Source organism: Dermochelys coriacea, chromosome 7, assembly GCF_009764565.3.
Source record: "Dermochelys coriacea isolate rDerCor1 chromosome 7, rDerCor1.pri.v4, whole genome shotgun sequence".
Taxonomy (NCBI): Eukaryota; Metazoa; Chordata; order Testudines; family Dermochelyidae; genus Dermochelys; species Dermochelys coriacea.
In genome coordinates, this window is record NC_050074.1 from 25736116 (window position 1) to 25762564 (window position 26449).

The window sequence follows — 26449 nt, forward strand, 5'->3', positions numbered from 1 at the left end:
GAATAAATAAATGGTGTGAATGAGAAGTTTTAACTGGTTGTTGGGGCTTATTCCAAGTCTTCCGCTTATCCAGCTTGATATTCAATAATATGAAATTTACTCTCTGTATTTTAAGTTCCTAAAAGTTTCTATTAGGTTCAAGAAGCTTGTAATTATTTTGAGTACTACATGTGATAACCTCTGCCCCATTAGTACAAACACTATAATAAATACACTTTAGAATCCTTTTGAAGTTGTCTGTGTGCACTGAGCTACATTGCAAGCAGCTTAAATTCAGTTAAATCTCACATTCCTTCCTAACAATAATTCCATATGAATTGTCATTTATTTCACTTATAATACATAAGGATGATTGGCAGAGGGATCCTCTTAATAGGAGACTTCAAAGAATTTTGTGGGTTTAAGTCCATTCCTTTAATGTTATTTTAAACTAGCCTTTTTGTGTTTAATTTTCTAGGTCTCTTTATTTAAATTTTAACCAGAATCTATCTTGGAGAAAGTGAGGCTGTGCAATTGCTTCCTTGCAGCTATTTTTATCCATAGCAAGGATCTGGATTGAAAGAAGGTTAGTTCCTGGGAACCTGTATGGTGTTCCCCCCACCCCTTTCTTTCTGAAATCATGTTCTTCAAGTTTTAAATGTTGTTTTGGAGTTTTAATAGCTTGACTCCCATGCAAGCTGTAGCAAGCAAGCTAAATTACTGCACAAGACTAAAAGTTTGAACTGATATGGTATATAGAATTATTACGTTGTCCTATGTTAGTCATCAAATAAAGGACTTCATAAATGTGCTCTAATAATCTGTGACTAACAAATATCTCGTATACATTCGTTGAGGTAGCCATAGCTCCAAAGTCGCTATTATGAAGTAAACCTTTCTATACAAAATGTGTATTAACTGGGGGTGGGGTTAAAGCAGTGCACAGGAGCATCATGTAAGTGGTGTGCTTTAAACCATGGAAATGTAAACCAATGTACTTGAATTTCCAGAGGTGCTTTTATTAGGTCCTGGTCAAGTTACAGGTGCTCAACACTGTTCAGGATGAAGCTGTAAGAGCTGAGATGCTTGACATCTGAGTATCAGGCCCTTAATGCCTAAACAAAGGGACATGTGTTAATTTTTTTTATTACTTCTCCCTAATCACCTAACTAAGGCTTGGTACACCTAGTTTTTGTACTGTTTATAACTATTTCAGATAGGGGAGTGATTTTTTTTTTTTAAACTGAAAGTTATTCTGGTATAGCTTATTCCCCTTTCAGTATAGGAATAATTATACTGGTATAACTGCACCCATGCTGGACTTTGTACTGCTTTAACTATACTGCTATAGCTAAAATGGAACAATTTTTGTGTGTTAAAAATTCTGTTGACTTCTATGACACTGAAGGTTGTGCAAACTCTGAAAAGTTGGGTGGTGAGAAATCTGGACTTGAGTGGCTCTCTGTCATGCCAGAGCCTCTATTGGAAGGAATTGCACTCTACAACAGTGGAACATCTCCTTGAGTAGCTAACATAGATTCATAGATACTAAGGTCAGAAGGGACCATTCTGATCATCTAGTTTGACCTGCACAATGCAGGCCACAGAATCTCACCCATCCACTCCTACGAAAAACCTCACCTATGTCTGAGCTATTGAAGTCCTCAAATCGTGGTTTAAAGACTTCAAGGAGCAGAGAATCATCCCTCAAGTGACCCGTGCCCTATGCTACAGAGGAAGGCGAAAAACCTCCAGGGCCTTTTCCAGTCTGCACTGGAGGAAAATTCCTGGAGGAACTATAGTTTGTTTGGTCTCATGGTGCTTTAGTGTCAGTGTTATCTTCGGAACCTAATTGGGTTCAAACTTGCTGTGGTAGCTAAATAAATGGTACAACTTCATTTATTTTACACACTTAATTCCGTGTTTTCTCCCCTGAGGAATTATAGGAATTGTAAGTAAGAAAACAATGTGTCCTTAATGAATAGGCATGTTGGATATAGTCTATTATATTTTAGCAATTATGTTTAATTCCTTTGATACATTTTTACTCCAGAAATAATGATAAACTGTATTTTATATAATCATGAGGTTTAAAATGTTCTGCTTCAAGCAACATATGTTGTCAAAATCAATATCTGTATCACAGATATGTAATAACCACGGGGAGCAAGTTCTCCTGACTGAGTCCCTTACCATGTCAGCTGGAAGCTGCTCTCCATAGGTATGGTGTTTCTCTCTCTTCCCCCCCCCCCCCCCAATCTCCCATGTGTGGAGCACCTGCAGGATTGGGGGTCTCAAAGGCTACAGATTGAAGATAATTCTAGGATCATGCACTTTCCTTTTACCCTTCATAGGTAATTCTGTTTAACACCCTATCAGGAAAGTAAACATGCAAAAGGACTTGGCCAGACATATTGAACCATGTGCCCTATAACACCCTGCTCTAGCACAGGGAGTTTGAGATAATAGCCCTAATTTTTTAAGGATTTCTTTTTTAAAGGAAGTAGGCCAGAGGAATCATAATTTAAAGCTAAGAAGAAAATTTCCATTTTAATTTTTAAAGGCAGGTGAAACTCAGCATTATGTAGGTGTTTGTCTATTTTGTCATTTTTTTCTTAGTTTTCATTTTCATTCTTGTGCAGTGTATTTGCTGAGTATAAACCATTTTGGCATTTGAAGGTAGGGCATGTAGCGTGGGGAGCAGCAGTATTTTGGATGTGTGCCATCTTGTGATTAGGCATACTGGTCGTTGTGTATATATCTGCCTTCACTTCTTCTCTAAAAATGTTTTACTTAAATGTTGCCTGTAGTAAGACATTTAATTTACTTGAACAAAACATAATTATGCTTTGTTTGGAAGTTTCTCTAGTGTTCCAGAAGGATGCTTATTTTTTTGCACCTTCATAATTTTTCCTTTTTTAAAATTATTTGAAACCACCAAAAGCCCTTTTTACTTAATATACTCCTCAGAAGTGACTCTGGTATTCTTTCCAAGGCAAATTTGCAGGGATTTCTCCCCATTACCATCTTAGAACAATATTTTTGAATAACACCTCAAATGCTTTACTTTCAAGTTTGGTGTTTTGATGAGGATAGAGTTAAATTCCTCTCTCATGTTACTAATTGTATGAGTCACTAGAATTGATAACAGAAATACTTCTCATAATCTTTGGAAAGAACCTTTCAGCACTGTTTTGTTGCGTAGCATCGACGTAGAAGACACAAAGGCAGTGTCTTAATATGAAAGTAGAACTGTTTGTACTTGAGATCATCAACAAGCATATTAACTTGAACCAGATGAACAAAACCAGCAGAGCTTCTTACACCCATATAACTTCTAAGATTTCAGTCAAAATCAAGACAGAAACAGATCAGCACTAAGGGCCAGATTGTGCCATTTAAGTTTTGGTGGTTTGGAGGTGGGGAGAGACAGAATCAACAGTTTAAATTACTGGGCAAGTATTAGTATATATCAATGGTACTATATGGCCCATTTATTTTGCCTCACTTCTAACATTAGAAAAAATAAAAACAGACCTGTTGAATCATTCCACTTGCCACAAAATGACAGGTAAGACTTAATGGGAACAAATTCAGTGGAATGAAATATCTTCGATGGCTATTAAACTTCATAAGTTACAACAACAAAAGTGTTCTGTACTTGAGTGTATTAACTCTTATTCACATATTCATAGATTATAAAGTTAGAAGTGGCCACTATGATCATCTAGTCTGACTTTCAGTATAACACACACACACACCATAGAATTTTCCTGAATTAATTCCTGTATGAACTAGAGGATACATCTTGCATGATAAAAGATTTCAATTAATTCAACTTGTGGCCTCTTAAACTAGGGCTTAAGAAATATTATTTAGATTTGTTTTTGTGGCTAATAAGATATGAAAGAACATTTTGTGTGTGTGCGTGTCTGCGTTCACGTGTGTGGGTGAGATTACTGAGAAGGACAGAGAGTATTGAAACACTTGTTTGTTTTTATGGGATAAACTACTAAAGCTACTTTTCTCTACAGACAGGACTACCCTTCTCCCCTCCCCCCCAACTGAAATCACTTAGATTTTTTTGCTTTGCTTTGTTTTTTCAACAAACAAAACCAGTACTTTGCCAGTAGTAGTTCGTCAATGTAGTAATGTCATACTCTTTCACTCTCTATTTCACCAATGTAAATTACTGCAAAACTGACTAATGGCTCCTGCCAGGAGACAGGATTGCAGATTAGATGAGCCAATAGTATGAGCCATTCTATAATTCCTATTTTTCATAAAGCTACCCCTTTTTTGGAAATACAACAGTCTGGAAAGAATATGCATTTATATTTTTTGCGCTGGTGCATGAGCATGCTCGCTTCTGCTTTTATTGAAATGAGTGAGTAGGAGATTGGACCCTTTAAGGGCATTTAGAAACTGAAAGGTGACTCCAGTCTTAAGAACAGGTGCAACTTTGGCATCAGCACTGCAATTTTCCCCATCAATTTGCTTTAATTTTATTCTAGGATGTTTTGTAATGTATTTGGTAGGATTCATTCTTTTTTGGCTTCTGGTCACTGCAGGGAAAAAAGTAGGTGCTCAGAACTAAGGGATTAAGCCCACTCACAACTATATTGCAAACTAGTGATTCTTCTGCTGCATTAAAGAATACCATGTTAGTGGTTCTGAATTCAGTGTGGTAGAAATTTGCATTGTTCCCTATTGCCTCCTGCTTTAAGTTCCTTTGTGCAGAGACTAACAGTAGCATTCATGGTCTTCCAAGGGTGTCTAGTTTCCAGGCATTTTTTTCCCCCTTATCTGCTCAGTGGTTCTCAACCAGGGATACACAGAGCCCTGGGGGTATGTAGAGGTCTTCCAGGGGGTACTCAACTCATTTAGATCAGTTTCTCAACCTGGAGGTTGTGATCCTCAAGGATGGTTGCGGGACAGATTTAGGGGGATTGCAAGTTCAGGGCCAGCATTTGGGGTGCCAAACAGGGAAATTGGCTGGGTCCCCACGCCACAAGGGGGGCCCACAAAGCTAAGTTACATGCTTCAGTTCCGAGCAGCGGGGCTCAGGCTTCAGCCCTGCCGCCAGGAGCTCCGGCTTCAGACAAGGCTCAACTGTCACACTGAAATGCAAGTACAATATTCATATTTCCATTAATCTATTTTATAATTATATGGTAAAAACAAGAAAGTAAGCAATTTTTCAGTAACAGTGTGCTGTGACACTTTTTTGCATTTTTATGTCTGATTTTGTAAGCAAGTAGTTTCCAAGTGAGGTGAAACTTGGGGTACACAAGACAAATCAGACTCCTGAAAGGGGTACAATAGTTTTAGAAAGATTGAGAACCACTGTGATAAACATCCTAACTACCATTAGCAGTGGGATGGGGTTCTATAGTCCTTGATGTGGGCCATAGGACCATTACAATTTTAGGGTCCTGCCCCTTTTGAAACCTGGACTGTTCTAATGCAATTGCCAATAATAGAGCCTAGCACATGGTATTTTTTATAAAATGGACACTGGTTCATTAGGAGCTGGATTGGAACATGAGCTCATTTCACATACAGGTTGTTACCACCAACTTGGAATGGATCTGAAGTGATGCTGACAACCTAGAAGTGAAAGGCTCTATATGCCATATATAATCCTCTGAGCCACCTACTTCCATCTGCTTGTTTACATTTTCAGTACATTATGATTATCTTGCCTTCCGCGTTTACCTTTGTATGTACACTTGTATCTATATAACATATTTGTTCCTCTAAATGAAACGGGAGTTAACTATGTGGTGAGACTTGTGAGGTCTTACCTGGGGGAGAGGATAAAGTACATTTAAGGTATGTATTTTTTAAAAAAAAGAAAAGGAGTACCGGTGGCACCTTAGAGACTAACGAATTTATTAGAGCATAAGCTTTCGTGAGCTACAGCTCACTTCATCGGATGCATTCCACCAAATGCATCCGATGAAGTGAGCTGTAGCTCACGAAAGCTTATGCTCTAATAAATTCGTTAGTCTCTAAGGTGCCACCGGTACTCCTTTTCTTTTTGCGAATACAGACTAACACGGCTGCTACTCTGAAACCTATTTTTAAAAAGTGCTTGTGCAAGTTCTTTGGAGCATTAGGCACATATTTCAAAAGCAAAATGACTGCCATTGCTGGTCAGCTTCAAGGAGCTAAATAATGGCATTCTGTATTTGTTGCACTGTGGTCAAAAACTATTTGGAATAACTATAATGCATGAGGAAAAAAGGTCCACAATCTACTGGTTTGCATTGAAGTGATTATGCAATGTGAAATTTCCAAGCATTGCCTGTTACTTGAGGGATTTTTCTACCCACTACAGATGTAGCGTTTTTTTTCTTTTCAATTCTGATTCTAACTTATCTTAAGTGTGTTGTTGGAAGGACCTCTTTTTCTTTTTATTAGGTTATGCCAAGTGTCTTAGTGGTATGAACATGTCTGGCAATTGCTGCATAGTATCTGAAAATTGTTGGTTTAACTTTTGCAGAGGGGATTGTTTGCAGCACTTGCTGCTGAAGCAGCATAATTATTTAATTACATACACTTAAAATCTATGCTTTAACATGCTATTTGCTTAAGGCAATGTGCTAGTTAGAAGCTGTTCTGCCTGGTTGTGTGTGTGTGTGTGTGTGTAAATGAGAGACTTTCCAGAAAGCAGCAGAGCTGTAACCATTTGCATTCAATGAAAAGTACAGAATGCTGTACATCTAGTAAAGGGTTGCTAATGTGGCTTTCTGTATGTAAGGGCTCTTGTCTGAGAGAACAAGGAACAGCAGTTAGTAACCTTCTCCCTATCGTCTCTGATTTTTCACTGTGGCAAAGGTAAATTATGTTGTTTATTTTATTTTTTCATTACTCCTCTGACACTGTTGATACTGGGGTTTACAATGAAACCCTCAAAGATTTTTCCACAGTTCTGTTGTCAGACAGAAATGCACAAGATAATTTTCAGTAACTGAGGCATTTTGCAGGATAGTAGGGGAGGGAAGAGCACAAGGGTCTGTTGGGTAATTTTAATGGAAAGTTGTTAATTGTGAGTAGAGGTCTTTAGTGTTGCACTAAATTCACTGTGGGCCTATTCATGAAGGCTTTATTCTGATGGAGTTTTGCCTAACTAAGGAGTGAAGGAAAAAGAGAATCTGAGTTTTAGGGGTCAAATGCTGGTCCCCTGTGGATTTTTAAAGACCAAAATGTTAGACTTGATATAGGGGAATCTATGCTGGGAATGCAGAAGATAGATTATCATCGTTTCTACCTTCGCCAACCTGTGGCAACGAAACATGGGCTAACTTGATGATCATGACCTGTTTGCAACTCTCATGTAATTTTTAGACCTTCTGATCACTCCCCTATCATCAGTCTTGCACTGGGGTCCTGTGTATCTGTTCTGATTGCATGCTTTCCTGTAGAACCCCCTTGTCTGTAAGCAGGCTCAGGATATCCCTGAGTAATTAAAATGATAGTTCTACAATTTTTAACACAGATTTCTATACACCACCCACTAGAATTCCTACACCATACACTACTACATTTCTTGTAAGAAGCAGGGAGAAGAAAAGGGGAATGCCAAATTTCCTTTGTCGCTTCAACACTAATATGGATGTTTCCTGAGACTATCATCTGTGCAAGACAGTGACAGTAACGTAGCTGCCATAAGTTGGTGTCTGAAGGTGTTCACTTATGCTTTTGTTCTGAGGTTTTATTTTCCTCTATGTAATATTTCCTTCTATCAGATCAGAGCATGATCTCTAGCATAGCCTATAGCAGGGGTTCTCAAACTGGCGGTCAGGACCCCTGAGGGGATTGCAAGGTTATTACATGTGGGGTCTTGAGCTGTTAGCCTCCACCACAAACCCCGCTTTGCCTCCAGCATATATAGTGGTGGTAGATAAATTATAAACACTTTTTTTATATATAAGGGAGGGGGGTTGCATTCAGAGGTTTGCTATGTAAAAGGAGTCACCAGTAAAAATAGTTTGAGAACCACTGGCCTATAGCATATAATTACGGTACATGTACCTTTATCAGGAGCAGTCAAGGTTCACTGCACAAAATGAGGGTGAGGAACAGATTACATCTTGGGTTGAGTCTTTTAAATTAATATTCATTGACTGACTTTAGCAAATAGCTCCAGATTATTAGGAAAGGGTTGGTAGATTTATTTTTTTTCCCCTTCAGGCTTTAGCATGCACAGTGCTTTATAGTTCAAGTTCAAACAAGAGTTGGACATGGATATTAAGACACTTGTGGGTAGCCTGTTTATCCTGCTGGACTATTTATAGTGCTTCTTGAATGAATGAATTTTTAATATATCACTGGAAAATTATTTCTGATGATGATGGCTGTATTTCAATCTTGTAACACTATTTTGTCATCTGAGAACAAAATCTTGCGTTAGTAGTTTTATCTTTAATTCTGTATAGGTCACTTAAACATATACTGTAATTTTTGACAGTATATACATTTTCTCTGAACAACAGCACAAGTTATAATTGTATGTTAGAATTTAGTCCCAGTCTAAGACACATGTGCTGAAGCAATTCTAAGAGAGTTTTGTGCTCAATGAGTAACTTCAAGGAGAAAAACTTCATGAGATGTTGATTTGACCAAAATCTGAATGTTTAGGTTTAACCCTTCTGAAACACTTCATTTAGAATTCGCTTAGCAAAGCATTAAGCTGCATTTTCCTGTTGTGTCAGATTGCCTTAAGGGAACTGTAGTTCTGGCTCTTCTCTCCTCTGTGCTGGGCTCCCTGGAGTATATCTACCTTGAAACAACATTTCCTCTGACAGCGCTGTGTTGTACATCATGGGAGACGTGACTTTTGGAGCATTATGGGAGATGTAGTCCAGTGAGGAGAGAATGGGGTATGTCAGACTTCTAAACTACAACTCCAATAAGGCAATGCATCACAATGGGAAAACACCTTTGAATATTGAAATGACTCAAAACAAAGGGTTTTGGGTAATTTCAACAAAAAAAAACCCCAGATCTTTTGATTATGGGAATGTCAAAATTTATTTATTTTTTTTTTTTTAAATTTCCATTCAGCAGAAAGATTTGAAATTTCAACTTTTCATCCCAATTTGGGGGAAATTTGGAATTTCCTATGGGGTAGAAATTCCAAATTTTGCCCAGCTCTAGTAAAATGAGCAGATGAGAACTTGTGAATAAATATATCAACTTTTTGGGCAAGTGGTGGGTGTGTACAAATCAAAGCTATCTGTAAGTAATAATTAACTTGTATATTTGTCTTTAGCCAATATTTAGGTGAGCTCATCTTGAATAATTATGCAATGAATTGGGCATAAACATTAATTCTTCTTCAAGGAGAGTCCCTGTAGGAGTTCCACTTCAGGTGAATGCACTATCCCCATCTCATGCTGTTGTCGGCGCCTACTTAGCACTTGCAACCCGACCCCTCTCAGTTCCTTCTCAACCGTCCTTGGCCTGAGACAGAGCTCCCAGCAGTGTGAAAACAGATACTATTCTTACAGCTTAGAAGAGTTTGTTCTTAGAATACTTTTTAATAGATTAGATATGGTTACTTACCCTTTCTTTCCCTATTTATTTTCTGTTTAAATTTGTTTTTCTTTTTATAACTCTATTTCAACCATCTGAACAGTTACTGTTCAACTATATGGTTGAACTGCCATAGTTACAGTATGCCTGGTTCATCAGGCTTCAAGTGTTGCCTTTCCTGCCAGGGGGCGATCCTGGTGCTGAATGGACACTCTCAATGTGTCCACTGCTTAGGTGAGATACATACACCTCGGAAGTGTTCTCACTGCAGTAACCTAAAGGCTCAAGCCTGAAAGGACAGAGATTTGCATCTGAAACTTATTCTTCTGAAGAAGTCTCTGTGCCTGGCATCCAATCCTGGCCAGCAGGACAAAGATCTCCAGAGATGTCATCTTCTCCACACAAGAAAGCTCATTCCTCCAAAAAAGGCTCTGAGGAAAAGAGCATCAACTTCTCCACTGAAAGACCCATCAAAAAAGAAGAGGTCTTCAGGTCATTTCCTACCCTCGGTACTGACCAGACCGCAACTGAGTTACATACAAGGCACCAGGATCCTCCAGTATCACGTGTACCATGACAACCACTGACCCCAAATGGACAGACTCAGAGTTGAGAGGCAAACAAATGTCCTCCTCCTTTGCTATGGTACTGATGGAACTGGACATGGCACCGAGGCATTCCCCACAGCCTATGTGCGCTGGATAGGTACCGACAATGGTGAGAGACGGGGATAGCTCATGCATGACTTAGACGAGCACTGCTGCTGAAACTCTCTGATCAAAGGCATGGAGGCATGCATTCCCCTGAAGTAGAGCACCCACAGGGACACCCATCTCGAAGAATAATTGTTCTTTCTACCTTCAAATAGGCTAGTCTTATTGTCTTCCATTCACAGTAAGGGCCCCTTCTGGGTCTCTCAGTAACAGAACTAGGTTTCAAAAAATGGCCTCCCTGGAGATTCTACCCCTTTCTACCACATAGGCCAGAAGAATCTGCATCTCCCTGGGAGGCCCTAACCAGGGATATCACTAGGGTTCTCCTGAGGAGGTAGCAAGATGAGGGAGCTGGACGTGTTGGCACCTTACTGTATTCTCCAGTGCTGGCAGTGTCCATCGCCCTCCAACCAGATCCAGAGAAGAGGCAGAATGTGAGGAGGTGGCCAAGCGCTACAGCAGGGATGGGCAAACTTTTTGGCCCAAGGGCCATGCTGGGTATGGAAATTGTATAGCGGGCCATGAATGCTCATGAAATTGGGGGTTGGGGTGAGGGCTCCAGCTGGGGGTGTGGGCTTTGGGGTGGGACTGGAAAAGAGGAGTTCAGGGTTCAGGAGGGGGCTCCGGGCAGGGGATTGGGGTGATTGGGGTCATGAATGCTCATGAAATTGGGGGTTGGGGTGAGGGCTCCAGCTGTGGGTACAGGCTCTGGGATGGGGCTGGGGATGAGGGGTTGCAGGTGCAGGAGGGTGCTCCAGACTGGGACTGAGGGGTTCAGAGGGTGGGAGGGGGATCAGGACTGGGTCTGGGTCAGGGGTTCAGGCTCTGGGGGGCACTTACCTCAAGCAGCTCTCAGAAGCAGCAGCATGTCCCTGCTCCGACTCCTACATGGAGGCGCAGCCAGGTGGCTCTGTGCGCTGCCCCACCCACAGGCATCACCTCTGCGACTCCTTGGTTCTTGGCCAATGGGAGCTGCGGGGCGGCACTTGGGACGGGGGCAGTGTGCAGAGCCCCCTGGCTTCCCCTATGTGTAGGAGTCAGAGGGGGGACATGCTGCTACTTCCAGGAGTGCATCCCGGCTGGAGCGGGGCAAGCCCCAGACCCTGCTGCCTGGTGGGAACTTGAGGGCTGGCCTCTGGGCCATAGTTTGCCCACTCCTGCTCTACAGTCAGGAGTGCGGCTGCTGGTGCAAACTATAGGGACAAAGGCCCAATTTTCTATCCAGTATGGTACCCTTCTGGCATTCCTCCCCAGATGGAGATGGAGAAGTAGGAACAGCTTACCCCCTGAAGCCAGCTATTCCATTCCTGCCTTCTTGGGGAAGAGTCTGTGTCTAGAGGTTGAGGCAACCCCACCAAGACTGGGTTTGTGTGTGTGGGAGGGGGGGTGGGGGGGACTACACTCTGCCTACAGAGTCAGCAGAGCTCCCCAGTAAAATACATCAGTAAAGAGAGTACCGGGCAGGTGAAGCAGGAGACACAGACCTTTCCATTTGCTTCTGGCTTTCTTGGCCTTGCTCACTCCCTGAAGCCTGCAGGTGCACTGGATACCAGAAACATCTAGGAAGGGGAAAGGGAGCTGAGTTGACTATGTCTCCAAAAGGCAAATTCAACTATGGGACACAGCTGGGAATTAGGTAGTTACACTACGGTGCCCCAGTTGTTAGTCAGACATTTGAAATAAAGGTTGAAATTTTTCTCATTAAAGTTCTGTGGCAAGGAGATTTGGCTGAGCTGTTTGCTGCTGTGTAGATAGAAGTTTCCTCCAGTTTTATCTGGGGATGGGCCATTTCCCTACTGCCAGTGACTGTCAGTTCTGGTTCTGCTTCAAGCTGGCGGAAGTACCCATTGTAATGAATCTCTGGACCCTTTTATTTAAGAAAGGAAAAACATTGTTTACCAGAAATTTTCCTAGCTTCTGGTGGCTTGCATTCTGGTTGTTTTAATTCATTAGTCTGCAGAAGACAGTGATCTGTCGTACTGCTGATGTAAATGTTGTTAGCCTGATAAATCTGTAGGCTGATTCTGATGAAATCCAGAGCTTGCTGAACACAAACATGATGATTCTGATGGCTGAAAATATCTGGTATTATTTTGTTTGACTATTAAAAAAACAAACAAAAAAAACCCCAAAAGCAACCTTTGCAGAGAAGTTTCACATTACTACTGTGGATCATATTTCATGATGCAATTAACTTTCTCAATTTTGGGGGCTTTGGTTTATACTTCTAATTAGCATGTGAAAAGCACAGACTTGGAGCAGATTAGGCCATGTGTACCTTTCAGAAATGTTACAGTATGGAAATTATTACTGCCAGTACTTGAATATGTTTATCCTGTTTTATAGAATGACTTCAGGCCTCGTTCCTGAAAGTGGCACTTTATTAATTTGGGGCTGAAATCTGACCTTAGAAGTGATATAATTTAGTGAAGAAGATCCTCTACATTTTTAAACATTTGAAAAGTAAATCAGTCCACCAATTTTTCTGAGGCTCATCCTAAAGTAATATGTTAGCTCCTACTGCTGCTCTGCGGGAACATAACTAACATTACATATAGCTCTATGCATAATCTTGCTGACATGAACTGTGCTGGCACACATTCAAAGAAGTAAACAAAAGGCAATCAGTGTTGGCTTCTGCAGAACTAGCAACTCTGAAAAACAATGGCTAAATACTGTTCAATTTATTCATGCAAGTAGTCCCATTGATTAACTTGGAGATTACTCGAGTGAGGCTGGCAAAATTTGGTCCTAAAATGCTTGTCCAAAGTTTGATCTACTCTGTTTCTCTTGTATATATTTGCAAATGCATAAATCTGTTCACCTGATTTTTTTTTAATTACTCAATATTTTTATTTGCTTTTTAGAAAAAAGATGAATGGCAGTAGCCCAGCACTCATAATGAGCAACCCTCAAATAATAAACCAATGTGCCCGAGGAGGAGTGGAGGAAAAAAAAGTTTGGTAAGTAAACAATCTTTAATTTTAATCTTTCAAGAGGTTAATAAACAATGAGAGAAGTAATTTAAAAAATAATTAAGTAGTACCTTGATGTTTCCCTCTCTTTCTAGTGTCTAACAATAAAACATGAAAAGGGGGGAAGGTTTTTATTTACTTTTATTTAATAGTGCAGGTCTGGGGGTGTCACGGGTTTGGTAATGGAAGAGATGAGGTGAAATCCTGGCCCCACTGAAGTCATTGGCCAAACTCCCTCTGACTCCAATAGGGCTAAGATTGCACATATGGAATCTTTCAACTTTGTCATACACTTTAAATCTCATCCGCATTGGTGGTAATGAAGAACTGAGCCACTTCACAGGTGACAGATATTCTGTGCAACAAGTCTGTAGTCTCACTGTAGTTTCTAGTGGGCTGGTACAGTAGAAGCCATTAAAAAGTCAACATTTTCCAAAACTTACCAAAGAAACTTTTATTGTAAGTATAGGAGAAAACTGGAAACCTCAATTAACTGTTTACAAATGCTTACATTTTCATTAGAGTTGGACGAATTTTTTGGACAAAACTTTTCTGGCTAACCAAGGCTGATTTAGGTCAACTGAAATATGTAAGAAATTTGGGTCAAATTGGCAGAATTGTTTCAGTTAGGAAAGGGAAGATCTGAGCAAAATTGAAAATGTTTTCTTTTTTTAACTTATTCAGAATGAAATGTTTCAATATTTCAGTTTGAAACGTCTTTTTATATTGCATTTTACTTAAATCTTTCAAAAAAGGTTTAAAAAAAGTTGAAATGAACAAAACATATTGTTACAAATGAAACAATTTTTTTCATTTTGGGTCATTGTGAAGCTATTATTTATTTTATTTTGGTGTGTTGACTGAACCAAAACAAATCAGTAATTTAAACAGCACTAACTTTAACTTTAATGATGACCAAGGTTGCTTCATCAGTAAAACCACCACTGCACCTTACATTGCTTTTAGCACACTTATTGGCATTTACACCAGAGGGGCCAAGTTCTGAATGAGCATTGAGACTGAACTCTCCACTTGTTCATACAGGGTTTTCTCCAGCTCCACTGAAGACAATGCGGGAGTCATTCTGTTGCCTTCCCTTCCCTGTTATATGCACACATTTATCTTACTGTTGCACTCCTGATTTAGCTAGGATATGCTGATGTGCTTATTCATCATGAAGAAAAACAGAATAAACTCATGCCAGGAACATGTAACCAGTCTGCCAGGAGGGCTAACTCACATCTATCTTGTATGTAGAGAAGTATGGTTTCACTTATTATACTATTGAAACAAAAAATAATAGCAAACCATGTTGTATCCCCAACTGGACCTTTGTTAAGGAGTTAGTGTTGAGTAATAATATTTGTTTCAATAAAATAAATATGTGAGAATTTTCTGTAAAATTCATTTAGCAGCCTGGATTGGTGTGGCAAGGATTCACCTCCTTTCCCTGTCCTCATTCTAGGAAAACCCTCAAAACCATAAATGAAACTTCAAATTGTGTTGTGTGTATGTGGCAGCTTTTTTTAACCCACAGGGGGGAAACATTTTAATGATGCTGTTAATAGCTCATTGTTTCTGGTCACTTCTTTGTTTTGTTTTATCATACCCCTAGTATTTGGGTACATCCTAAATATGTCCTTTCTCTTTTATTAGAGAGATGAAGTAGGTGAGATAATATCTTTTCTTGGACCAACTTGCGTTGGTGAAAGAGACAAGATTTGGAGCTACACCAAGCTACTCCTCTTCTTCAGGTCCTGATCTTACCTCTTTCATCAACACAAATTGGCATAGGAGCCGATTCCATAGGTGTTCCGGGGCTGGAGCACCCCCAGGGAAAAATCTTTGCTGTTGAGCACCCACCAGCAGCCCCCATTTCAGCTCCCCCCCAAGCGCCTCCCTCTGGTGGGCCTCACAGATCTGTGCCCATGCCTCCTGCCCGCCTCTATCAGCTGTTTCATGGTGTTCAGGAGGCTCGGGGGGGTGGGGGGGAGCGAGGACATGGCGCGCTTGGGGGAGTGGGTGAAACTGGGCGGGAAGAGGCGGGGTGGGGGTGGGAAGACGTGGATCAGGGATGGGAAGAAGCGGGGCGGGGCCTTGGGGGAAGGGATGGAGTTGGGACAGGGCCTGGGGTGGGGCCTTGGGGGAAGGGTTGGGGCACGGGCAGAGCTGGGTGTTGGGCACCCCCCCGCCCAGCACTTTGGAAAGCTGGCGCCTGTGCAGGTTGGTCCATTAACGGATATTACTTCACCCACTTTGTCTATCTAATATCCTGGGACCAACATGGCTACAACGACACTACAAATAGTGTTCTCTTTTATGGCTCTTTACTTTTCTCTTGCAGAACCATATAATCTGTACACCTTTACCTCACCCTATCTTATCAAGTGTTAATAACTATCTTAACTATCTGCTATTATTTATTTGTAATTCACCACAGGGATGTGTGGAAAAGTAATGGAGAACTTCTGTGTGTGTGTGTGTGTGTGTGTGTGTGTGTGTGTATAAATCTCTCCTCTGCTTTTTCCACCAAATGCATCCGATGAAGTGAGCTGTAGCTCACGAAAGCTTATGCTCTAATAAATTTGTTAGTCTCTAAGGTGCCACAAGTACTCCTCTTTTTGCGAATACAGACTAACACGGCTGCTACTCTGAAACCTGAAGTTATATACTGTAACTTTTATGTTTGGTGATCTTTTAATTTAGAAAACAAACATCAGTTAGAAGTTGCCCTTTGCCTGCTGTGTGTCTGCTTGCTTTGCACATCTGATTTGAGAAGTTGACTGATTCATTGATATATCCAATATCTTAGATGTAATGAACAAAACACAGTGGCTGAATTCTTTATTTTATTATCTGAAACCTGTTTGGAACTTGGAGATGAGATTAAAGATAAAGGGGAAGAATTGATATGGGTGTGTGGCTGGTTTTTTGTTTTGTTTAGCTCTTGAGGGTTTTTTTTGGCAGGGTGGGGACAGAGGATTAGTATATATGGTCAGATGTTGCATTTTACTTTGTCCTAACAGTATAATGTTTCATTACATTATGGATACATGTTACATTATGGCTTTAAGATTTTTATATAGGTAGTCTGATTCCAAAAATGTGTGTGTTCTGTTTCAGTTCTCAATTTGGCTCGGTTATAGAGGCTTCTGTTTTTCAGCATGGCAATGTGTGGTTGTTACAGAGTGCTGATGTTAACAGTATTTGGAATGTATAATATGAAATGCACGGTGTAACTGTATTAATTATGCAGGTTAGGGTGAAAGTCACCTTAGTGCAGAGGAGCCAAGGAAGATCTTATCTGCCACCTAAGGCATACTTATGCTACACATGAAGGGCTTAAGTATTGTATCAGTCCTTGTTTCCCCCCCTCTCCTCCCCCCCCCGGGCTGAATAATTTGATGATTTCAGTCTGGATCAGTATAGAAAATAATTTTTTTTTCTAAAAAAGATGTATTTTACATAATGCCTAGATAACGAAAGCAAAAGTAGTGAAATATCACTAGATGGATCAATTACTGAAATGTGATATAGTGACCGAGAACAGACTGAGTAGACATATTTAATATCAAGAACATTATTTTATGTAGCTAATGCTTGTCAGGACTGTCCATATCACATTAAACTCTTCTGAAGTTTTCTCAAGTGGTATAACAGATCATTTTGCTGATCTATGTGTTGTGTTGGCTGTTTTGTTCAGTGAATGTACATTGCATCTGTACCATAGTAAAGTGCAGACTTGTCCAAACCTCCCTCCCTTCCCCTCTGTCCATATCACATTAAACTCTTCTGAAGTTTTCTCAAGTGGTATAACAGATCATTTTGCTGATCTATGTGTTGTGTTGGCTGTTTTGTTCAGTGAATGTACATTGCATCTGTACCATAGTAAAGTGCAGACTTGTCCAAACCTCCCTCCCTTCCCCTCGCAAAAACAAACAAACTAAAACCACTATGACTAAATTTATAAATGGGGCCCTACCAAATTCACAGCCATGTAAAATGCGTCGCAGATTGTGAAATCTGGTCTTTTGTGTGCTTTTACCCTTTTCCAAACAGATTTCATGGGGAAGCCCAGTGTTTCTCAAATTGGGGGTCCTGACCCAAAAGGGAGTTGCAGGGGGGTCGCAAGGTTATTTTAGGGGGATCGTGGTATTGCCACCCTTACTTCTGCACTGCCTTCAGAGCTGGGTGGCTGGAGAATTGCAGCTGTTGGCTGGGCACTGAGCTTTGAAGGTGGTGCTCTGTCAGCAGCAGCGCAGAAATAAGGGTGTCAATACCATACCATGCCATCCTTCTGTGCTGCTCCTGGTGGCAGCTCTGCATTCAGAGCTGGGCTCCCAGCCAGCAGCTGCTGCTCTCCAGAAGTAAGCACCTCTGAAGGTGGCGCTCTGTCAGCAGCAGCGCAGAAGTAAGGGTAGCAGTACCGTAACCCCCCCTTACAATAACCTTGCACCCTGCCACATACAGCTCCTTTTTGTATCAGGATCCCTACAATTATAATTACCATGAAATTTCAGATTTAAATATCTGGAATTCTAAAATTGATGATTTTTTTTAAGTTCTATGACCACAAAATTGACCAAAATGGACCATGAATTTGGTGGGGCCCTAATTATAGTTCATAGAGTGTTAGTAAATGATGTAATGTTATTTTAATCAATTGTTGTAGACTGTTTTGAGTACAACAGATCAGTAGTTGCTTATAACTATAACTAATATATATGTACACACAAACACCCCCCCCCCTTATGTTGACGGACTTATAACCACCCTATAATACATACTACTCATGGATGTAACATGTTTATAAGGTGCAACCTTGTCTTTTTCTAGCCAATAGTTTAGAGTAGTAACTGGTCACATGATTCCGTTTTTAGCCAATTGAAAACTTGAAGCAGGAGGTGGGTAAGGGAAACACTTTATTCCAATCCACCAGCAGAGAGATTCATTATGATCTTTTCTACACCAGATACTTTAACAGTTCCCTGCCACTGCTAATATCAGTTCCACTCTGCCAGTGATAACAATGTTGGGAGTGCTAGCATAGCTGGGTATCCATGCAGTTGCCAACAGTTTAACCACTTTGTTGTCCGACAAAATAAGTGGTCACCTGGTGCCCTACTTTCTCTAGAGCTACTACCAGTCAAGCTGAACTGATGGTAACAATATTGAGGAAACCTCTGGAAAATCAGCGACACACAAAGGTGTAGGCATAGGAAATTTGCTGTGATTGAAAATTTGCTGTGGTTTATCTGCTGGAGGTTTTTATTTTATTATTTATATATAATATATATAAATTAATTGTTTAGCTATGAAGAGAGCTAGGACATTTATTTACTTCTCCTTTTTTTGTCCATGTAATTCAAACTAAAGGGATATCCTAGATTTAGGGAAGATTAATAACCCAACAAAAAGTAACATCAACTCTATCAACATAACCTGCATTGTTGGTGGTTAACTTCCTTACTTAGCGTACTAGGATTCATTTGAATGATCAGGACTTTATGGAGTATTTTCTATTGGACCATTTACTTTGATATAACCATTTTGATCTGTCATTGTAAAATATTGCACAGAAAATCTACCATTCAATACTAGTTCTATACAGCACCATACAAAATGTTAATAATCTGATAACTCTTCTTCTCCTTTTTTTTTTTTTAAATGGGTGGAGACATTGAGTTGTATAATTTTGACTGCTGGCTCAATCTGATAGGAAACTTCTTCCAAGAAAAACAAGTTTTCTGGTTGATGTAACAGCTTTTTTCAGTGAATGATGCCAAGACTCTGACTGCATTTGGTTGAGCCAATGAATTGGATGGGGAAAGGCAGGTCTGACTGAGGCTCTCTTATCTCATTTTAAATACAGTAAGCATATGTTCATGATTTTCATAAATATAATAATTTGGTCTTCAAAATTCAAAGCTTCCTTATACCACTAACATCAGATAAGATCTGTGCCATCAATGCCAACACTTCTGTCAATTTTAATATTAGACACAAGAAAAAACTGCAGTTGTGAAATATTTGTGGGTCCTTAATTTTAGTGACTTTTGCTTCATTCTGAGAATTTGGAGTTATGATTACAAAAATTAAGTGTCTGTTTTCTTCTGTTGGGAAGATTCAAACATCAGAGTAAACTCAAGTTCCCTGTCAATCGGCCCAATCTTGCAGAAAACTGTTTCCAAATGAAAAAAAAGCAGCACCAAATATAGGAACTCTTCTTCACCCAGCTCATCTAAACACAATTTGCATCAGTTTCTGTTGGATTTAACAAAAAGAAAAGGAGTACTTGTGGCACCTTAGAGACTAACAAAATTTGTTAGTGTCTAAGGTGCCACAAGTACTCCTTTTCTTTTTGCGAATACAGACTAACACGGCTGCTACTCTGAAACCTGTTGGATTTAACTACATCTATTTTGTAAATAATCTGTGTGGATATACTTAAATCATTTACAGTGGATTTATATCATATCATTTCATCCTAGTTCTTACTATGCGTTAAATACTGTGGGCAACATTCACTTTGATAAACAGAGAGTTTGTGAAGGGGAGAGGAGCACAGCTTGCTTGTTGCTGCTCTTACTGTAAAGGCACGTAACTGTCTGTCTGGTTCTTTGCACTGCTGACCCTGGATCTGACCTTGGGATGTAGCTTGGAGGAAACAGTGGCAGGGCCACCACTACCCACCCCTGTCCAAAAAGTTATCTATGGAATATTACTGAAGTTCTCTTTTCATGTAAAGGCTTGGATAATATGCTTGGTATGGGATAGTAGCTGCTGAAATAGGAAAGCCTCACCCTGCCATAGTGATTAGTAGCATTGAGACAAACCTACAGCCTCCCAGTTCCTGATCTCTCCCTTGCTCTCACCTCCTCTGCTATTCTCTAGTCTCAGCACCTTGCTTTAATCCTCATTCTTGTTCTCCAGTATCTAGCAGGCCATTAATATTTCAATAAGAATGTCTATCAGTTTCATTCCCTTTACTGCAGCCAACAGCTGTGTGGGGTCTGATCGGCTCCCCAGCTCTCTCCAAGCTGTAATTGGCTGGTACTCACCTACCATCTCCCTGTTCATCTGCATTCTCTTCCTGCCCCCAGGAGGACTGCAATTTCCCCTAACACATCTGCTTTGTTGTTGCACCTCTCAACATTTAGCACTTGTTCCTGTTCACTTTCCTCCTACAGCAAATGTGATCCATATATGGCAGAGCTCTTGGGTGCTACTTGCATATTTCAAGTAGGCAAAAAATGCTCAGTCAGAAAGGAATATGCAGGGAAAAAAACCCCTTTGTTTCTCCATGTGGAGTCTTACCCAGGACCATGAGGTATGGGAGTAAGAGAACCATTTTGCCCTGTAACAGGCTAGAAGCAGTTCAAAGTCCCTTGCTTCCATTGTATAAAATTCAATCACAAAATTGCTGGTAGAAAACCCAATCCAATCCCAACAACAGTGAAAAACTAGTTACTAGAAAGTTACTATAGGTATAGGTTGAAGTTAAAGAAGCTTTTCTCTACCTACTATTAAACTGTTTGGGTGTCCACCCAGACATTAATTGCTTGTTTATGCTTGATTTTCTATCTTTTCAAAATCATGGGCTACTGGAGGCTCTTGTTGCATAAGAACAGCAAGTGCTGGTTGTAAAGGGACTTAATTTACTGCAAAGTATATGTGGATTACACATGATTTTTACAGTGTACTTCATACATTTAATGGGCCTGATGCTGTGTTGTCCTACTCCTTGTGTAGTCATTTACAGAAAACAAATTAGATGTCATGTCTCTGCTATGGGTCAGTTCCCCAATACCACCAGTCTCTGGCAACACAAGCACTGCCTTCCAGCCTTCCAGAGGCCTTGCTTTTTGTTTATAGGTAAAGGATAGGTATGGTTCAACCCCTGAGCACTCCAAGCAGTCCTCTGGAGTTCTCAGCCCCTGTTCCACTGGACACTCATGCAGTTCACAGCTCTGCTACTTTCAAAGGAATAGTACAGAGCAGCTTACCAGTTACACCTTAGGATAACCACTCTGCTCAGTTCACAGCACTTAGATATGTTTATAGTAAAAGCGAGAAGAAGTTTATTTAATAAAGAACAGACATTTGAGAAGAAGCAAATAGAATTAATGGAATCAAATGGTTACATAGAAACTAAAAGCATAACATGCTATCTAGAACCTTAATTTACTTAACTAGTATTGTCATGTCATATAGAACAAAAGCTTACCCAAAATTCTTCCAGCATATGACAGCCAGGCTTGGCTGTGATCTTCTGTTCACACTGTCCTTTTGCCTCCTCAGTGGAAAGATCCCCCTCTGTCTCTTTAAAATCCCAGATATATATCTCTCAACAGTCCTTTGATTGTTATTCATAAACAGGACACTTCCTGCTGATTGTTCTTCCATGTGGCCTCCTTTTCTTGTTGACCTTGCAGTCTTTTAATCAGCATCTGGCTCTGCTTGCAGATGGGCTTATCTTCTGAGATGCATAATACACACCTGACCAGACAAAGAGAGATAAGTGTCTCCTATCCCCTGCCTGAACACAGTCTGTCTGAGGCTGGTCACCTCCTGGTGACCTGCTTTTAACTTCAAGGTCTTTAAGAACATAATTTCCAGTATAAATATATTATATTTAAGAAATTACCTGTACATACATTTCACAGTGACTAAGATGGCCAGTATGTCTGCCTATTTGTAGAGACCTCACATGCTACCCTTTGGTGCATTATTATGTAGACAGCAGACATGGGATCCCTGTAAATCCCTACACACCCTTATGCCCTCTGCCAGTTGGCATTAAGCAGTCCCTGGGGCACAACTACCAAAACAGAATGGTAGTGTTTTATACCCATGTGAATTAAGTTAATTGATTAGCTGTAACTTTAGGATGGTGTTAATAATAGTGCTTAGAGGGGGTTCTTTTTGTTTGTTTTTAATATTAACTTCAAAATATGGAAACATCTTAAGCACAACAAAAATCAAGTAGTAATTTATAAACATTGTGATGACCATAGTTAAAGCACAAGGAAGTTTTTCATGTGCCGTTTTACTTTTTTGGTTCTACATTTTAAAAAATGAAAGTAGTAGTGTAAAGATATGTGGGTTCAAAATACCTGTGAGTGACAGTTGAAAGTACATAATAGATATATACTGAAGGACAGATGAGAATCTGCTTCTTAGCAAAGAAGTGGTACTCAGACAGCATAGTAGATACTTAGCACAATGCATTGGGATTTAGTCACATGTTTCCTTTTAATGATGATCCTTTTAATTTAGTGGTGCTAAATTCCTTCACACCACATTGAATATTTCTTTGGATGAGCCATGACAAATTGACTGAACTTTAGCTTGATTTGAGGAGGATGTACAGATTCATGACATGTTACATTTAATTAAAAATGAGCTGAAGTCATTGTACTAATGTTTCAACCTTTACCAGCTACTAACTGTTGAAGAAAAAACTGCATTCCATGATTAGGAAACTGTGAAACATAAACATGCCTAATGACATTTCTTCCATAATTTGCTTTTATCAGCTTTTTGTTAGTATGGCTCACTTTTTTTGAAGAAAACTACTTAAGTGCAGTTTTACTGCAGATGCACAAAAGATGCATAGTGATTGAAGGATATGTGGTCAGAATGTCTGCACAAGGGATGATAAAACCATAATTCGCAGATTCAATCTTCTTGATTTATATGGAGTCTTGTATTAAAAAAAAAAAAATAAGTCCTTGAATTAGCTGATTTCCAGTTATGTTTCGTTGCAAAGGCGGGGAAGTATTTGGGGAAGACAAAGAAAATGCACACAAAATTCTAGGATAACTGTAGTAAATGGACAATATTTTAATAAGATAAGATGGACATATGCCTACTTAGAAAGAACACTAAAAACAAAACAAAAAAATCCCAAGCCCACATCCCTATCATCTAACTTGTTCATGTCTTGCTCAATGCACTTCTATGCCCATAAAAGGAGTAGCTGTATTGTAAGAGTTATTACAATGAAAACAGCTGTACTGGGACTAAAATCCTGAAAGCTAATCAGGAAATGGATAAAGATCCAGTAGAGCAGACACAGAGCCTGGAGCAGATAACTCATGTATCATTTTCTGCAGCAAACATCAAGAAAGGAGACTGTGCTCAAATGGTTAATATGAGGGCAATCCAGCTGCTGACCTTAGGGTCTCACATGAACAAAATGGGCTTTGTAACAGGAAAAGAGCTCCCAGAGGCAAATAAGTTTAAACATATGTTTAATCCTCCTGTTTTAGAAAACTCTGTACAGCTTGCATTTACTGACTCTGGATGTGAATCCTGACTGGTTCCCAAAGAAAGAAATAAAATTGTTTGACACACAGAGCCTAATCCTGTGTTACCACACCAGTCGGCATGCCTGGTCTGAAATGTAGCAGAAATGCTGAATTCTGTACCCAGAATGTTTCCACTGGCAGGGGGCTAGGGGAGACAAGCTGCTGAAAGCCTGCGCTGGGAAACTCCACAATCCTCCTCCTGTGCTTTGATTGGGTGCTTGAGGAAGAGGCGAAAGTGTGTGAGAAGGTGGGCAGGGATGACTGAGTGGTCTTATGAGTAGGTCTACACACAGCATGGATCCTTGGGCCCAAAACTCAGCATAGGGAACTATAGCCTTTGTTGCTGCCATAGACTGTATTAGCTGCCTATTTTTGCAAGTGCTTTATTCCTTCTGTCCAGGCTGGGGGACAGGTATTTCTTTCCCTAGACTCCTGCATAAAACTCTGTTCTCGAAGTCTGTGCTTGAGACCAGAATTTGTTTCCTTAGTTATATTTCAACTCGTATGCATTTGCATTAGATCTCTTGTAGCATTTTTATAATTTTAATTATGACGGTATAATGTACTAATATGCTTTTGTTTTCTTATTATACAGATGAGTAACCTAGGGAGACAAAGCAAATATTTGTGAAATTTATCATTGGTTTCAGTTTATTATGGAAAGCTCTCTTCAGGTAAAAACTGACACCACTTTTAAACAGCCCTGAGTGGTATTTTGTTTATAAATGCACGGGCATGGCGATTATGTTTTTCATCACTCTGACATACCAAGAAAGTGGAATGCTCACAAAGATTAGGGAGAGAGGACCAAATGCACTGCAGTGTCTGAAGTGTTAAGAGAAATGTTGAAAAGTTACAATGGTCTGTTGCTTAGATACAGAAAAAGGATTTTAAAAATCCAAATGCTACAGATCATTAAAAATATCTCTTCTTCCCATCTTGCTGACAAGGCAAACTGAGGAAAACTTGAGAAGGTATTTTTCATGGAAATGTAAGGATTGCTTTGAAAATGGTCACCTAAGACTGTATGGTGATGGCTGCCATCTTGGCTGACATTTGGAAACTTCAGAGCTGAAAGCCTTGGGCCAGGTCTACATATATTGCTATAACTACGTTACTTGGGGGTGTGAAAAATCTATACCCCAGAGCAAAGCGGTTATACAACCTAACCCTGGTAGACCGCACTATGTTGATGGGAGGTCTTCTTCACTGATTCTACTGCACTTCAGTTTATCATAGTGGCATGTAGAAGCATCTCTTAATGAATTTTCCCCTCCCCTGTTGCTTTCTGAAAGGCTTGCAGAAATAGGAATCCTGTACGGACAAAACAGTTAAACTGACTATTTGTAAAGTGCTGTCAAAAGGTTGGTGTAACTTGATTTTTAAGTTGACTTGATTTCCTTAACTTGCATTTTCTCTACAAAAATGTTTAGCTCTGAATAGCAAGTGAAATTGGTTAGTGAACATGTGGCCCCGGCTAAACTGAATCAGAAATGTTGTGATAACTGATTGTTAAATAGTGAAGAGTTGAATACAGAGAGAAAATCAGGTTGTGTATTGTGGTATAAAGGTTTTATTGGCATCTGTTTGAGATGATGGCATTAGTCACTAGTGACATAGGCACTTGTGAGTTACAGAGATCACCCCAAATAAGGGCCAATAAAACCTTTATAATACATCATTATAATTTTGTACATTGCACACATTTTACAGGAAAACTACTATTTGAAAAACATTTTAGAGAGTTTTTTAGAAATATTTGGTACTGTCTTTCATATCTTTCTCCATAAAAAAAATCCCAAGACACAAGGAACTATACATCTGGCATGGATATGACAACTCTGTATCATCTGTTTTTAACATTTTCATACAACAGGAAATCCTAGAAGCAACACAAGGGAGCTGATTCTCCACCTGTGACTGATCCACACCATTCATGTCTACTGAAAGAGTTGAGGGTGTCTGGTGCTACCTCTGAGATAATTAAAACCTTATGTGACAGGGTCAGGCCAGATGGCTGCAAGAGGATGGTCGAAGGTAGATATGTTAGTCCCAGATTAAGCAGGTCCCTTTTTCCTGGGTAAAATAACAGGGATTATTCCAGAACACTCAGGAACTTGCTAGAACCAATTAAGGCAGGCAGGCTAATTAGGACACCTGGAGCCAATTGGGAAGCTGCTAGAATCAATTCAGGCTAATCAGGGCACCTGGTTTAAAAAGGACCTCACTTCAGTCAGTGAGGCGTTTGTGTGAGGAGCTGGGAGCAAGAAGCATTAGGAGCTGGAGTGGGAAGGTGTACTGCTGGAGGACTGAGGAGTACAAATGTTATCAGACACCAGGAGGAAGGTCCTGTGGTGAGGTTAAAGAAGGTGTTGGGAGGAGGCTATCAGGAAGTAGCTCAGGGAGTTGTAGCTGTCACGCAGCTGTTACAGGAGACATTTTAGACAGCTGCAATCCACGGGGCCCTGGGCTGGAATCTGGAATAGAGGGTGGGCCTGGGTTCCCTCCAAACCTCCCAACTCCTGATCAGACACAGGGAGGTGTTGACCTGGACTATGGGTTCCACCAGAGGGGAAGGTCTCTGTTCTGTTCCCTGATCCACTTGGTGGATCAGCAGAGACTGCGGGGGTTGTTCTTCTTCCTTTTCCCTTTGCTGGCCGGTGATGAGGTTAGCTGAGTGACCAGCAGATTTGAGCCACGAAAGTGGCCAAACTGAGGGCTGCCATGAATCTCTGAGGCGAGCAAATCCGCCAATAAGTGCAGGACCCTCCAAGGCAGAGGAGGAACTTTGTCACACTTATTTAAGGAAGGAAATGTATCAACATGTTGTCTGTCCAATAGTTAAGAAATTCTTATTTGATACAACTTCTCTTTTCAACTTCTGACCAGTATTGAACCTCCCATTCCTCAGCAAGCTAGTTGCCAA

General features: G+C 40.2%; 1 protein-coding gene across 4 annotated transcripts in view; it reads left to right on the forward strand.

Moving 5' to 3' along the window:
• Positions 1-26449, forward strand: part of ARHGEF3 (Rho guanine nucleotide exchange factor 3) — a 298685-nt gene that overhangs the window by 3620 nt on the left and 268616 nt on the right. For 2 of the 4 annotated variants that reach the window (XM_038408884.2, XM_038408886.2), the window contains exons 2-3: positions 458-565; positions 13103-13198. In XM_038408884.2, coding sequence (XP_038264812.1) covers positions 13110-13198 — 89 coding nt within the window. In that variant the 5' untranslated portion in view covers positions 458-565; positions 13103-13109. The remainder of the gene's footprint in view (positions 1-457; positions 566-13102; positions 13199-26449) is intronic. The other 2 variants (XM_038408883.2, XM_038408891.2) reach the window with 1 other exon arrangement.